This window comes from Pipra filicauda, unplaced genomic scaffold (assembly GCF_003945595.2).
Source record: "Pipra filicauda isolate LSUMZ 115617 unplaced genomic scaffold, ASM394559v2 scaffold615_size277210_pilon, whole genome shotgun sequence".
In the NCBI taxonomy this organism is placed as follows: domain Eukaryota; kingdom Metazoa; phylum Chordata; class Aves; order Passeriformes; family Pipridae; genus Pipra; species Pipra filicauda.
Window position 1 is genome coordinate 62149 of NW_024104771.1, and position 14060 is coordinate 76208.

A 14060-nucleotide genomic window follows, 5' to 3' on the forward strand; every position below is an offset into this window, starting at 1 on the left:
GGTGCTGCCTGAGGGAGGGGCCCCCCCGGTTCCTGCCTGGGGGGTGATGCTCCAGCAGGACCCGAGCTGGCAGGAGCACCGGGGTGTTTTCCCTGCCCGAGGGGACGGGGAGGCAGGAGGGGGAAGCGGGATGGGATCCAGGTTTCGGTGGGTTTTGGGGAACGCCGGGTTTGGTGACGCTGTGGCAGCTGAGCTGTGGGTGTGAAGGGATGGAGCTGAGGGGCTGCAGAGCCCCAGGGTGGGTGTCGTGGAGCCCCAGCATCCCACAGCTGCTCCAGACAGGGATTATTTTAAGGAGAGATGGAGAATAGCTCGGTGTCTTGGGAGGCAGAGCCGCCAGACAGCCGGGGGGGGATTGGCCAGGGCACCTCGGGGTGTCTGCTCACAGACACCACATCCAGCCATCCCCTGCCTGATTAGAGCCAGAGAACACATGGAGCCCTCCCCCCACTGTCACATTAATCCCAGTGACCCGGGGGGATGTGGGGCAGTGGGACATGTGATGGAGCGAGGGCTCTGTGTGCCCCCGGCATGTCCCTGCTTGGGGAGGGGGGGCAGGAAAACACCCCCTGAATCTGCAGCTCTGCAGGACCTCGGGTGGCTGCACCCACCGGGAGAGACAGCCTGGGAATAGCATCTCCAGATCCAGCCTGGAGAGGGGGAGAGTGAGAGGAGACCTCACAGGTCTGGAGCTTTCTCAGGGGGAGGTGGAAGGGCAGGCGTTGATCACCTCTGTGAGCAGGGACAGGAGCCAGGGAAGGGCTGGAGCTGTGTCAGGGAGGGTTAGGGTGGATTTCAGGGAAAGGTTCTTCCCCCAGAGGGTGGTTGGCACTGAACAGGCTCCCCAGGGCAGTGGGCACGGCCCCAAGGCTGCCAGAGCTCCAGGAGGGTTTGGACAACGCTCTCAGGGACAGGGTGGGATTGTTGGGGTGCCTGTGCAGGGCCAGAGGTTGGGCTGGATGGTCCTTGGGGGTCCCTCCCAGCTCAGGCTATCCCATGATTCTACGATTTCCCACAGAACAGCCCCTGAAGGAGCACAGTGACAGCAGGGACCCCCCGCTCTCCTGAGCTTCCCCCTCCCCAGCTCAGCACAGACCACCAGCCCCCCGAACACCCCCAGCCCAGATCCCTCCAGCCTGCAACCCCCTCCCAGCAAAACAGCCCCTTTCCACCCTCAACCCCCCAGATCCTGCCCCAGAAAGAGGAGCTGTGTGGCCCTGAGGCCCCAGGAGGCCGCGCCGGAGGCGCCGCAGCCGCCGAGGCGGTTTTTTTGTGGCGCTGCTAAATCAGGTCAGCGGAGCCTCCTCCGGCCAGAGATCCCGTCTGGCTCCCGCATTAGGGGCCGTGTGAGCTCGGCAATTCCGAGGCAGATGAAAGTTTATCCGGCTGTGAACGGCTCGGGCCTCCCGGGAGGAGAAGGGCCCCGTCTGCTCCGCGGATCCTGCAGCCACGGAGCAGAGAGATCCATCTGGGGAGCCACGAGAGATTCCTGCCCCCCTCCCAGGGCGAGGATCGGGGGGAAACTCTCCCAAACACAACCCCTCCTCCCCACACACCGACTGGGAACAGCCCCTTCCCTGTGATCCATAAGCCGCCACACCTGGGAAGCATTCCCATCATTCCCATCTCCCACCTTCCCAGCCCCACAGCAACAGTGGGAAGGGTTTGCCAGCGATCCCACTTCCAGATCACCGTGAACCTCCGAGCACTTGCACCCCACCACATCCCAGTCCTGCCCCAAAAGCAGCGTTTCCCCCTAAGAATTCCCATCTCCAGGAGCCAAGTGGCAGCACTTGAGCTTCTTCTGCCTTTAGAGCTTCTCCCAAGCTGGAAAGGAGGTTAAATTCTCCTGGAACACCGGCAAAAACTCCTTTAGGTGCAGCGTGGCATCGTCCAGCTGCTCTACAGAGACAACTAATGGGGTCTGGGAGCTACAGGACCAGACTCTGCTGCTTCAGCACAACTCAAACCCCCTCTGATCCTCCAGCAAGGCCAGTTTACTGCATGGACCACGTGTGGGATGACTGAGTGTTTAGAAGGGCCTCTCGAGCTCCAAGTGTTGCTTATATCCAGCACAGGCTGCTCTAAACCAAGGGCTCTTGGCGGGTTTATCCCTCAGCCCTGGATGCAAACACTCCATCCCGAGGGGTGACAGTCACCCACCCATGCAGCTGGGCCAGGGATTTGGGACAGGGGAGCTAAACAAAGGAAGCAATTGGCTGTGCTCTGCCAGGAGGCTCCGGAGTTCACATCCTGCCTTTCAAAGAGTCGCTGGTTCTCGGGGACTGAGCTTAAAAAATAAACTGTCCTTCTGTCAGCAAGGAAAGCAGCCCCACGCCGGGCCTGCAGACACCCCACCACGGGCTGCAGGGAAGGGCTCCAGTTCCTCCCAGTGTTTTCAGGGAAAAGACTCCGGTTCCTCCCAGCATTTTCAGGGGGAAAAGCTGCCAAAATGGCTGGTCCAGCCCTCCACGTGTGCAGCTGCTGCCTGCTCCCAGCATCTGCTCCCAGCCCGCCTCAAAACCTGACTCAGAGCACAGCACAACTTTGTGGGATGGAATTTCTCAAAGACCCCTCCTGCTGCCCACCCAGTGTCCTGGTGCCAGGGCTGGAGGAGGCAGGAGAAGCCAATCCCATCCCCACAGGCTCCCACGTGGCTGTTTTGGCACAGGACACGGTGGGAACAGGGTTTTGCTCTCCGTGGGTGCAGCAGGATCCATCCCATTCCATCCCCGTCTCCAAAGCCTCTTCCAGCAGCTGCCTGAGTAAAAAACCAGCCTATTTCCACAAACCTGCTTCAAGCCATAATGGAAATGTTTCGAGGGAATGTGGGAGGAAGGAATTGCCAGGGTGGGAATTCAGGACTCACATCTCCAAAGGGCTGCTCCCCCTCCCATCCCTGAGCCCCCAAAGCAGAGCAGTCCCTGTCCTGCCCTCCCAGCACTGGGAACAGAGCAGGCAGAGCTTGGGATTTTCCACAAGGTTTTTTTGGCTCCAGGCATGGATAAGCAAGTTTAGGAAAGTCAACATCCATCTGGAGCCGAGGTCAGAGCGGGCAGCTCCTGGCTCTGAGGGCACGGGGAGAGGGAAACCCACCTCAGCTTTGCACATATTCCCCTCTTCCTCACCCCAGGAGCAGCTGGAAAACTTCTTCCAGGTGTGTGGAAAACACCCGGGGCTGTTGGAAAGGAGCAACACAGCGCAGGGTGAGCCCGGGAGGGAGGGGAGGGCCCTGCACGAATCCCGGCTGGATTTCCCCCCCTCCCACCTCACCAGAGGCTTCATCCACAAAGGCTTTGGTTTGGGCTCACTGGGGCAATCCCTGGTTTCATCTCATTCCAGCAGCTGGCAGGAGAAGCCAGCCAGGGAGAGGTGACAGCCAGGGATGGGGTGGAGAGAGCCCTGTGGAACGTTGGGATTTCCAGGGGGAACGGTGTCAGCTGGGAGAGGTCAGCAGCACTGACAGCCCCAGGACTAAGCCCTTCCCAAGCCCTCCAGAAACAGATGCTCCACCCCAAAGAGGATTCACCAACATTCCCAGCCTTCCAGCCATCAAATCCCAGCATTACTCAGGCGCTTTCCCACACACCACATCCTCTCTCCTCCTCAGCGAGCCCTTCCCCAAGCACAGCAGAGCAGTGGGATCAGCCCACCACAACACCATAGCCCCAAACTCCAGGAATTCTGGGGTTCCAGCAACTTCCCTGCACCCCAAGCGCAGAAGAAGCAGAGTCAGCACAGCGGCAGCTCCTCCCATCCAGGAACTGGGCACAAATAAAGCCTGGGATAAACACCTGGACTCCATCCCAGCAGCACAGTTGCTCCTCTTTCCCTTCCTGCCCCCCCTCCCCTTTGGAGGATCACTTTATTAGCGAGGAAAGCTGCTCCCAGATGGAGCAGGGAACGATGCCAAGAGCCGATCACTTGGCTCCTTGGAGAGCTGCTCACTAACTTTTTCCAAGCCGGGAATTAGCCCGGAGGCATCGGATCCCTCGCTCAGGATTTTTAACGGCGAGGAATCCGCCAGGGAGGGTTTTTTTGGGTCATGCCCGGGGATTTTCAAGGTTTCCCAGCTCCCGCCGTGCCCGGGGAACACCAGGTGAGCTGGGCGGGATCTGCTCTCCTTGACTCAGAGGGGAGGAATTCCAGCCCCGCATCCCGATCCCCCGCCCCCCCCTCCCCCGGGACGTTTTGGGGCCATGCCGGGTGTGGTTTCTCCACCAGGAAAAAGCAGCTCCGGGAGGGAAAGCCGAAGTCACGGCAGATGGAGAGCGGGGACCTGCCGGCACACCCCCCCCCGGGGGATATTTCTGGCAGCCTCACACAACCTTTAGCCCCTTTTCGAGGAGGAAAAAAAAAAAAATGCAGTTTTTAGTGAGGGGTTTTTAGGGGTGGAGCAGCACCGAGACGTCCTGGGGGGCTCTGGGTTGGTGGGATGGGACAGCCCGGGATGGTGGAGCCGAGCAGGGGGTCTGGGTGGGCAGCACCATCCCACCACAGGAGGATGTGCCAGGCCAGGCTGGGTCTCCTCGGAATGCTGCAAGTCAGGCAGGAGGAACTTCCTGCAGCTCCTCTGCAGCAGCAGCAGGGAAAGAAACCCGAGCCCAGCCCCGGGAGCAGCAGCAGAGCCTCTGATCCACCACACCGATGTGTGTGCCCAGCCAGGGCTTTGGACAGGGATGCATCCAACTGGGAACTGCTTGTTCAGCAGCAGGAATTCAGGCAAACCCACAGAGATAAAGCCTGGCCTTGGCTCTTGTCTTGATGGCTTCAAGGGAGAGCAGCAGATGATCCCCTGTAGCCAAGAGAGGCAGAGAAGGAGCCTCTTGCCCAGGATTCTGCTCCTTCCCCCCATCCCAGCGTTCCCTCAGCATTCCAAGCAGCATCACTGCCCAGGGATGGCTCTGAAGCCTCCCCAGACTGAATATTCAGCTTTGAACTCCCAGACAGGATTTTCCAGGCGGGATCTGTGCTGCACACTGAGCCACAGGTACCACCTCCACCGGGACCTCCCCGCTCCCTCAGCCTCAGCACAGCTCTGCCATCCCCCCAGCACAGCCAGTTAAATATTAAAACCTACATATAATGTATATTTGGGAGCAGCTGGGCCTTCAAACACGGGTCTTGCCTATCCCTTGTATGCAGGTTCTCCCCACACCTTTCATTTAAACCAGTCTCGGACTTCAGCTGGATTTTCCCTTCCTGTTCCAGTTCAAAGTGCTCACAGAGTCCAGCCCAGCCCTGGATGCTGCTCCCAGTGAGCAACCAGTCCCCCCAGTGCCCAGCTGGAGCCCAGGGAGGAGGGTGGAGACAGTCACAGCTGCCACCAGGCAATTCCCACACCCTGGCACGGGGAGGGCAGAGGGAACCAGCCACTGTCCCCAAAGGCTTCTCACGGATTTATTGCTGGGGCAATGTCAGAGCTGGAGGAAGCCCAGCCCTCTTCCTCCTGCTCTCTTGAAGAAAGAAACTCAGGAATTTGGCAGGAGGCCACGGCTCAAACAGAGGAGACCCTGTGCTGAGGCATGTTCAGAAAAGCAGCCTCTCTCCCTGCCAGGATAAACGTTGCTTTTCCACCCCCTCCTCCGGGGACAGAAGATTTTGTCCCTCGACTCCATTTGGGAAGGGTGGGCTCCTCCTGGGCTGCCCTTTGCCAGGCACTCTCACCTTGCCTGGAGTTTCTCACTCCCCAGGACACTCTCCAGAGGGAACCAGCCCTACATCCCTTCACTTCACTCCCCCCCCAGCCCCTGGAACTGCAACCCAGGGCTGGCAGAGCCTCCTGTGCCAGCAGCTTCCAGCTGCTCCTCACTTCCCTTTGCTCCAAGACAGGCACAGTGGGAAGAACAAAGGATCCAACTCAAGTTTCTGTGCACAATTCCAAACATCCAGAGCTGCCCTGGGGGGGGCAGGGGCAGGACAGGCAGAGGCTGTGAAGGGGTTAAAGTAGCAGCAGCATCAAAGGGAGCCCTGAGAGAGGGGGCTGAGAAACTGAGATGGGTCGAGGTTGCGCAGACTCCTCGGAATGTCAGGAATTTCCCATTATTATCCCACTTCCCTTCCAGCAGCCTGCAGGGAGAGCACAAGCACAGGACCCCAGGCCCCGGGATGGGCATGTCCTGGGGGCAGGGTTCCCGTGGTCCAGGGAAGGAAGATTTGGATCAGGACACTCCGGACAGCTCGGGGGTCTCATCCCTGCCAGTCTCCATCTCCCCCATGGTGGGCTGAGATCCCTGCCCAGCCCAAAGATCCCCTAAAACCAACAGCTCCTCCTGCCTCAGGACACACATTTCCCCCCCTCGTGGGACTCCAGAAGTTCCCAGTTTCACCCCAAAAGCTGTTCCCCCTAAACAACCAATTAAAACAGTCATTTGCTGCTTCCCCACGCCATCACCACCCTGTGCTTCAGGGGGGAGAGATCCCAGGAAACAGCCATTCCCAGGCACAGCTGGAATGCTCCAAGTCTCCTCTCAGTCCAGGAGGAGTGGTGGACTTTGGACAAGCCACAGTCACCATCAGCAACATCAGCAACAACCACCCATAAAAGCCACGGGACCAGGAGGGTTTGGTCTGGTCTCACCACTTCTCTTTCCTACACAACTCACACAGGGAGAGTAAGTTTAGCTGGGATAATTAGGGATAAATCCTTCCCTGTGAGGGTGGTGAGGCCCTGGCACAGACTATTCCATGGATACCCCATCCCTGGAATTGTTCAAGGCCAGGTTGGAGCAGCCTGGTCTGGTGGAAGGTGTCCCTGGGGGTGGAACTGGGTGATCATTAAGGCCCCCTCTCAACCCAAACCAGCCTGGAATTCCATGGCTCCAACACCCATCCTGCAGGGATGTTGTCAGGATTAGTGTTTTTAAGCACTCTGTGAACAGACCAGTGCTAATTCCAGGATGAGATTATCTAATTTTCCTTCTAAGAACTGTCAATGGATAAGAAGCAGCTACAAAAGATGACATTCCAAAGCTGCTTCATAGATATTAAGAGACACATCAGGCCCAGCCCTGAAAGGGGTGAGGAATTAAAGGGTCCTCCTTGGTAAGAAAACAAAAATGTGGGGGGGCACTGCTCAGAAACTGATAGAAAGGACCAAAAAAGGGACCAAAAAAGGGACCAAAAAAGGGACCAAAAAAGGGACCAAAAAAGGGACCAAAAAAGGGACCAGGCAGCTGCTCTCGTTCTACCCTGCCCCGCCTCCATTCCCTGCTCAGGAGAGAAGGATTTTGCCTTCAAGCTTTGTTGCCTTCCAGATTCATTTCCCTCCCAGGTGAGGAGCAGTAAATCCAGGTGACTGCCCTGGCCCCCAGCCCAGCAGAGCACAGGCCGTGGTGACCCCCTGGCCCTTGTCCCCTCCTCCCAGATACCTGGGGGGGAAGAAAACACCTTTTGATTCCCCCTTTTTTAAGGGGGCACAGGTTGGGATCCAGGGAAATGCCTGCCTGGATTGGAATTTTATTCCCCTCTTGCCCACCCACACTGGGCCTGGAGAGCAGCCACCAGCTGGCATTTAGGCCTGGAAAAACCTGGGTTAGCACCAGTATTAACTGGTGTGTGACCTCGATTTAAAACCAGTATTAATTGGTGTGAGGCCCCCGATTTAAAACCAGTATCAACTGGTGTGTGACCCTGGTTTAAACCCAGTATTAACTGGTGTGTGACCCTGATTTAAAACCAGTATTAACTGGTGTGCGACCCTGATTTAAAACCAGTATTAACTGGTGTGTGACCCTGATTTAAAAATCAGTATTAACTGATGTAAGACCTCTGATTTAAAACCAGTATTAACTGGTGTGTGACCCTGGTTTAAACCCAGTATTAACTGGTGTGTGACCCTGATTTAAACCCAGTATTAACTGCTGTGTGATCCCTTCATCCAGCGCTTTCCCTGCGTTCCCAGCAAACACCAAAAGAGTTTCAGGACAGGTCAGGGTGCCCCCCACCCCTCATTTCGGGGTGGGGGCTGATGGTTAAGAGGGAGGAGGGTCCAGCAAAGCCCACATCAGCCCCCCCAGGACAGGGACTCACGCGTTGCAATACGGCTTCTTCTCGTAGCCCTTGTAGTTCTTCATGTTTAGGGTCATCTTGCAGGTCTCGCAGTGGAAACATGCTTTGTGCCAGAACTGAAACACAGACAGGACAACCATTAACGCCAGTGACCCCCCCATTAACACCAGTGACCCCCCCAGGCAGGCCCAGGTCCCGCTGGAATCACAAAATCCCAACCCAGCAGCTCCCAGGGTATCAGCAGTGCCACCCCTGACTCCCGAAAAACCTGGGGGATAGGAGATATCCTGACTGACTGAGGGCAAAATGAACCTCCCTGAGCATCCTATCCGAGCTTCCACAGCTCCAGGAATCCATGGGCTCGGCCAAACACGGGATGGAGGAAGCTCCAACTCCACCAGAGGCAACGGCCCCGGTTTGGAGGCTTCAGAGTTGCTGCTTTAGGGTTTTTCTGCTGAGCTTTGCCAGGTGCCAGCCAGAAGAGCAGGTCAGGTGAGGCTGCACCAGCCAGGGAGACACGGGCAGGGAGGAGAAGGTTCTCATGGGAAGCAGGCACAGGGAGCTCACACAGATCCAAGGCTGAAGGCAGAATTCAGACCACGGCCCAACAGCACGGGCTGAGACCCCCAGGAAACCCTAAAGGGCTGTTTGAAGGTGGTCAAACCCTTTTAGGGCTGCTCCTAAATAAATGATTTCCACTCGGCGCTGAGTTGGCCCCAGTGGGTTTCCAGGCTGGAAGGAACCCGATCAGAACAGCTCAGAGCTGCTCCCAAGGAATTAAAGGTCGACCTTAGAGGTCCTTCCAACCAAAACGGTTCTGATTTTGTCATTCTGAGGCTGCTCAGCCCCACACAGACCAAGGTCAGTGTCCTGCCAGTCACCCAGTGCCCAGACTCTGCGTTTCCATCAGGATTTGAGGGGTCTGGAGTCAAAAATTCCCAGGGCCCAGCCCAGGAAGGGAAGCTCCTGCACAGGCAGGGGCTGAGCTGGAGCAGGGAAAGGGGGAATGCACAGCCCAAAGCAACACCTTTACTCACACAGGGAAAAAAATCAGTCCTGCCCTAGAGCTGCCCTCCCTGCTCCAGCACCCAAACCCTGCAAAATCAGGGGAAAAAAAAAAAACAAAACCTCAGCCAAAAAACCCCCCAAATTAGGAGCTCAAACCACCAATTAGATGACAGGGAGACCTGGGAGCCAGGCCCACGCTGAGCACTCAAAAAGCAAACCCAGGGCACCCAGCTGGGGGTTCTGGCTGTGATTTCCACCCTCAGACGTTTGAGAAGTCATTTCCCCACCCCAAAGCCCTGTTCCTGCAGGGAGCCAAGCCCTGGTGTCACCACACCCCGAGCACAAACACTGCCAGGCTCTGGAGACGTGACTCAGCCCAGGAGGACAATTTTCCTCCTTTCAGTTGCTCTGAGCAACATATTTGTTCCTTCCCTCTGGTTACACGAGTTCCTCCAGCACCCACAGCCAGAGGGGCTTTGCTCCACGCCCCCCCTTCCCAAACAGCCTGGCCAGGGGGACTTTCCCTCCCCATCCCAGCTTTGGAACTCTTTAGGGACAGACAGAGCAGCCGAATCCCGAGTTCTTTGGGGTTGTTGGGGGTCAAAGCCTTTCTGCTGGGGGTAATTAACCCTTCCCAGCAATAGCTGTGCACAAAACACTGTCAATCCACAGGGATGAGCTGACAGCCAACGTGATCCCAGAGCCTTTTCCTTCAGGAATCCCCCAGCTCCCACGAGCCAAGGAGGGTCTGGCACAGCCAGCTGCCCCCTGACTGTGGCTGAATGATTCTCCCAGGCAGGGTCTACCCCCAGCCAAGCAATTCCAGGATATTCCTGCCTCAGTTCCCACTAGGAATTGCTCAGCAGTGGCATTCCTGCCCTGGGGCTCTTCCCAAGCTGCCCATCTGCCCTACCCTTAAACCTTTGCTGCCCTCAAAGTCTGCCTCACACTGATGGATTTGATGGCAGACCCACAGACTCTAAGGCAGCACTGAAAGGAGGGCTGGAACACAGGTGGACACAGGGGAACAGGAGTTATTTAGGCTTCCAGGAACACTCCAGCATGGCTGCAGAGAAAGAGGACAGGCTTCAAGTGGGTTTTCAGAGGAGCATTAACGCCTGTGCTTTCCAATTCCTTTCCAATTCCCAGCCTGAAGTGCTCTGAAGGCCTGGAGGCAATTCCAGGTACATGTCTGGAGGTGATCCCGGGTCCACCAGGCTGGGCTGGATGGGAAGCACACCCTGGACACCCTGGAAGGCTGCTCTGGGAGTGGCAACTTCCCCCCTCCCAGCAGAGCAGGTCTGGGGACAGAGCTCAGGGCCACGGTGTTGGGATCTATTTATAGAACCAGGGGATGGTTTGGGTGGGAAGGGACCTTGGAGACAATCCAGTTCCACTCCCAGAGACACCTCCCACTAGCCCAGGATGCTCCAAGCCCCATCCAACCTGGCCTTGGACACTCCCAGGGATGGGGCAGCCACAGCTCCCCCGGGTCAGAGCAAGCCAAGGCATCACTGCACGCCCAGAACAGGCACCACTGGAGGCTCCAGGGCTTGGGGACAACACAAGGAGGGACCCCCTGGGCTGCAGATCAACCTGGCTGAGGGTTTAAGGCCCTGCAGAGCTCAGGGTGACTCCTCTGCCCTCCGTGGGCTCAGCAGCCACAGCTCTGGGGTGTCACTTCCCCTGCGGAAGCAGAGACATCACCCAGCACCTTCCCCAGCACCTTCCCGTGGGGGCAGGGACAGCAGCACGGCCCCAAACCCTCCCAGGACGGGCTGAGAGCCGAGGGGCAGCACCAGGGCTGTGGGCAGGTGGGGTTTGCTTCCCTGGCAGCCCCACAGAGCAGCGAGTTTTCCACGGATCCCGGGAGGGAAATGGGCTTCCCGGGTTGCAGAGCAAGCCCAGCAGCACAGCAGAGGCACCACAGACGCGTTTCCCCTCCCAGCAGCCCCTCGTCGTCGGCACAACTTCTGCAAACACGCCCTGGCTGCCCTTTGGACTTTGCTCCAGGTGCAGGAAAAGCGGGGAGGGAGGGAGGCACTGCAGCACCCGGCCAATCCCAGGGTTTTCTGGGAAGTGGGTCAGCTCTCCCAGCCAGGAGCCCCAGGAGAGGTGAAGCCCTGGGCAGCAGTTTGGGTGGGGTGTGTTGGCCCACGAGTGCCACGATTTTTAGGAAGAGGAAGCAGATAAAGAGCCCGAGAAGCACAAGATGGTGACTGCAGGCTCCTGCCTGCTTCCCAACAGCTGGAATACACCATCTCCGGGTGTTCCTGGACACACAATCACCAGCCCAGACAGAGCACAGACCCCAGACAGTGTCTGAGCAGGAGGAAGTGACGGATCATCCCCCTTCCCTTCCGAATGTCCACAATCCCAATAACCCCCTTCCCTTTCCAGTGATCCACAACCCCACCCCCCTTCCAATTATCCCCAATCCCAACATCCTGCAGCTACTGGAGGCCAGCCCAGGCTCCAGGAGACTGAGCCACTCACTGCCCCCAAAACCCAGGACACAGGGGTGACAGTTCAGCTCCAAGCCATTCCCAGCCCCAGGAGGAAACATCATCCCTTAAAAATGTCAGCACCAGGGTCTGCAAAGCTCAGGAATGTCACTGGAGAGCCCAGCATTCTTCCAGTTACTTTTTTTAGTCCCTAAACTGGTCGTCCCAGAAGCCTGGGAGAGGAGGGGGAGGAGGAGAACAGCTCAGCTCTCCAGGATGGGTTAGTTGGGAAGTAAATCCCCTGGGAACAGCACAGGGAATGGAGACCCACCACCACCTTCCTCACCTCCAGCCCAGAGCTTTGGTTTTTGATGGGAAAATACCCAGAAAAAGGGATAGTCCATGTTAAAGGAGGCAGCCCAGGGATTGGAACAGGGAAGTATCAATTGGGATGGAAGATTTGGGGAAAAAAAAAAATAAAAGGGGAAAAAGCTGGATAATGGAAACCAGATGATGTTCCCAGCTCCAGGGAAGCATTAACTGTTGCTTTCCTTCAGCCTCCGCAGGCACAGGGACGTGCTGCCTTTTAATTAGAGATATTACAGTAAATATATCAATTTGATATACAAGGGAAAGTCCTGGATGCCTCTGGAGAACCCTGGGAAAAGGGCTCCATCCACGTCACCCAGCGTGGCACAAGAAGTGCCACCTCCAGCAGCCCCCCAGGGCTGGGAGGAGTGTGGGGGACCCACGGGATAATGGGGTCCCACAGGGATTGATCCCACAGGGATTCGGGTGGGCAGCGTGGAAACGCCGCCGGGAACGGGGGTCCCGTGGGGATATCACCGGGAAAAGGATGGGGGGGGGGGAAGAACCACATTCCCTGGTGCTCCCCAGGGCTGGAAAGAGCGTGGGGGACCCCCCCGGACAATGGGGTCCCACAATGATGTGACCTCCAAGACTCGGTGGAAATACCCCCGGAAAAGGGGGCCCTGAAGGGGCAGCGTGGAAATATTCCCTGGAAAAGGGGGGCCTGAGGGGGCACTGTGGAAATATTCCCGGAGAAGGGGGTCCTGAAGGGGCACTGCGGAAATATTCCCGGAAAAGGGGGTCCTGAAGGAGCAGCGTGGAAATATCCCTGGAAAAGGGAGTCCAGAGGGGGCAGCGTTGAATTCCCCCCGGGAATGTGGGATGGCGGAGAACCACGTCCCCTGGAGCAGCACAGGGAATTGCCACCCCCCGGAACCCCCCCAGAGCTGGAAGGAGCGCGGGGACCCCCGGGACAACGAGATTCCACAGCGACGCGACCCTGTGGAAACACCCCCCGGGAATGGGGGTTGGGGCGGAGGGAACCATCCCACCCAGTGGCAACTCCATAGGAAAAACCCTCCCGAATCCATCCACGTGCGACCCCCTCTCCCCTCCCAAAACTCACCTTATCCAAGCAGTTCACCTTCTCCGTGGGATACACGATCTTCCCGCAGCGCGCACAATTGGGATTCATGGCTGAAAACTCGCGTGGAGGGGGAGGGAAAAAACTCGCTCCCACCCTCCTCCGCTGCTCCTTCTTCCTCCTCTTCTTCTTTCTGAGCCGCCGCCCGCGATGTCGCGACTTTAAATAGTCGGGAAGGGGTGGGGGGTGTGGAGGGAGGAAAAAAAAAAAGGAGGGGGAAGTGGGAGGGACCGGGAGCGGGGGAGGGGCGCCCGCGCGTCAGGCCCGTCCTCTTACGCGGACCGTCCCTCCTCTTACGCGCCGGGCGCCGCCGAGCTTAAATATTCACGGGGAAAAAAAAAAAAAAAGGCTAAAAAGGGGTTGAAAAACGCGAAATAACGATGTTTGGGCCGAGGCGGGATTCGAACCCGGGGACTTCCCACCTTCCCTGGGCAGAGGGACCCCCTAGCGGACGGGAGGAGCACGGGGGGGGTATAGCTCAGTGGTAGAGCATTTGACTGCAGATCAAGAGGTCCCCGGTTCAAATCCGGGTGCCCCCTGGAGAGGCGCGAGTTTTAATTTTTCCACCCGATTTTTTTTTTTGCGGATTTCCCGGGGGTTGGGGGGGACGGCGGGAGGATCCCGAGCCCGCACGCCCCGCGCGGCCTCCCCCCGTTCCAGGATCCCGAGCCCGCACGCCCCGCGCGGCCTCCCCCCGTTCCACGCGCGGGCGGAGCGCCCGCGCGTGGAACGGGGGGAGACCGCGCGGGGCGTGGAACGTGAGGGGAAAGCAGCGCCCGGCGGCCATTTTGTGCAGGCGGGGGTATAGCTCAGTGGCAGAGCATTTGACTGCAGATCAAGAGGTCCCCGGTTCAAATCCGGGTGCCCCCTTGTTTTCCTTTTCAAATTATTTTTTCCCCTTTTTCAGGCTGTTCTCGCCCCGAATGATTGCGCCCCGAGCGCTGCGTGCAGTTCTGGGCTCTTTAATTTAAGGTGCTGGTGCAAAGAAGGGTCGGGAGCACAAGTCCGTGAGGGAGCTGGGGGGGGCTCAGCCTGGAGAAAAGGAGGCTTAGGGGGGACCTTCTCACTCTCTACAACTCCCTGACAGGAGCAGGGAGCCATGGGGGCATCAGGCTCTGCTCCCGGGCAATAGGACACGAGGACGC

The 14060-nt window shown here is 58.0% G+C and overlaps 1 protein-coding gene and 2 non-coding genes across 3 annotated transcripts in view; 2 read left to right on the forward strand and 1 right to left on the reverse strand.

Annotated features, from left to right (window-relative positions):
- LASP1 (LIM and SH3 protein 1) overlaps positions 1-13058 on the reverse strand; it is a 32560-nt gene extending 19502 nt beyond the window's left edge. The window contains exons 1-2 of the mRNA XM_027747794.2: positions 12898-13058; positions 8032-8126 (exon numbers count right to left, since the gene is read on the reverse strand). Of these exons, the coding sequence (XP_027603595.1) occupies positions 8032-8126; positions 12898-12966 (164 nt within the window). The 5' untranslated portion in view covers positions 12967-13058. The remainder of the gene's footprint in view (positions 1-8031; positions 8127-12897) is intronic.
- A 324-nt stretch (positions 13059-13382) lies between these two features.
- On the forward strand, positions 13383-13454 carry TRNAC-GCA. The gene has a single exon. It is a non-coding gene; the product is annotated as a tRNA-Cys (tRNA).
- A 259-nt stretch (positions 13455-13713) lies between these two features.
- TRNAC-GCA lies at positions 13714-13785 on the forward strand. Its single transcript has one exon. It is a non-coding gene; the product is annotated as a tRNA-Cys (tRNA).
- The last annotated feature ends 275 nt before the right edge of the window (positions 13786-14060 follow it).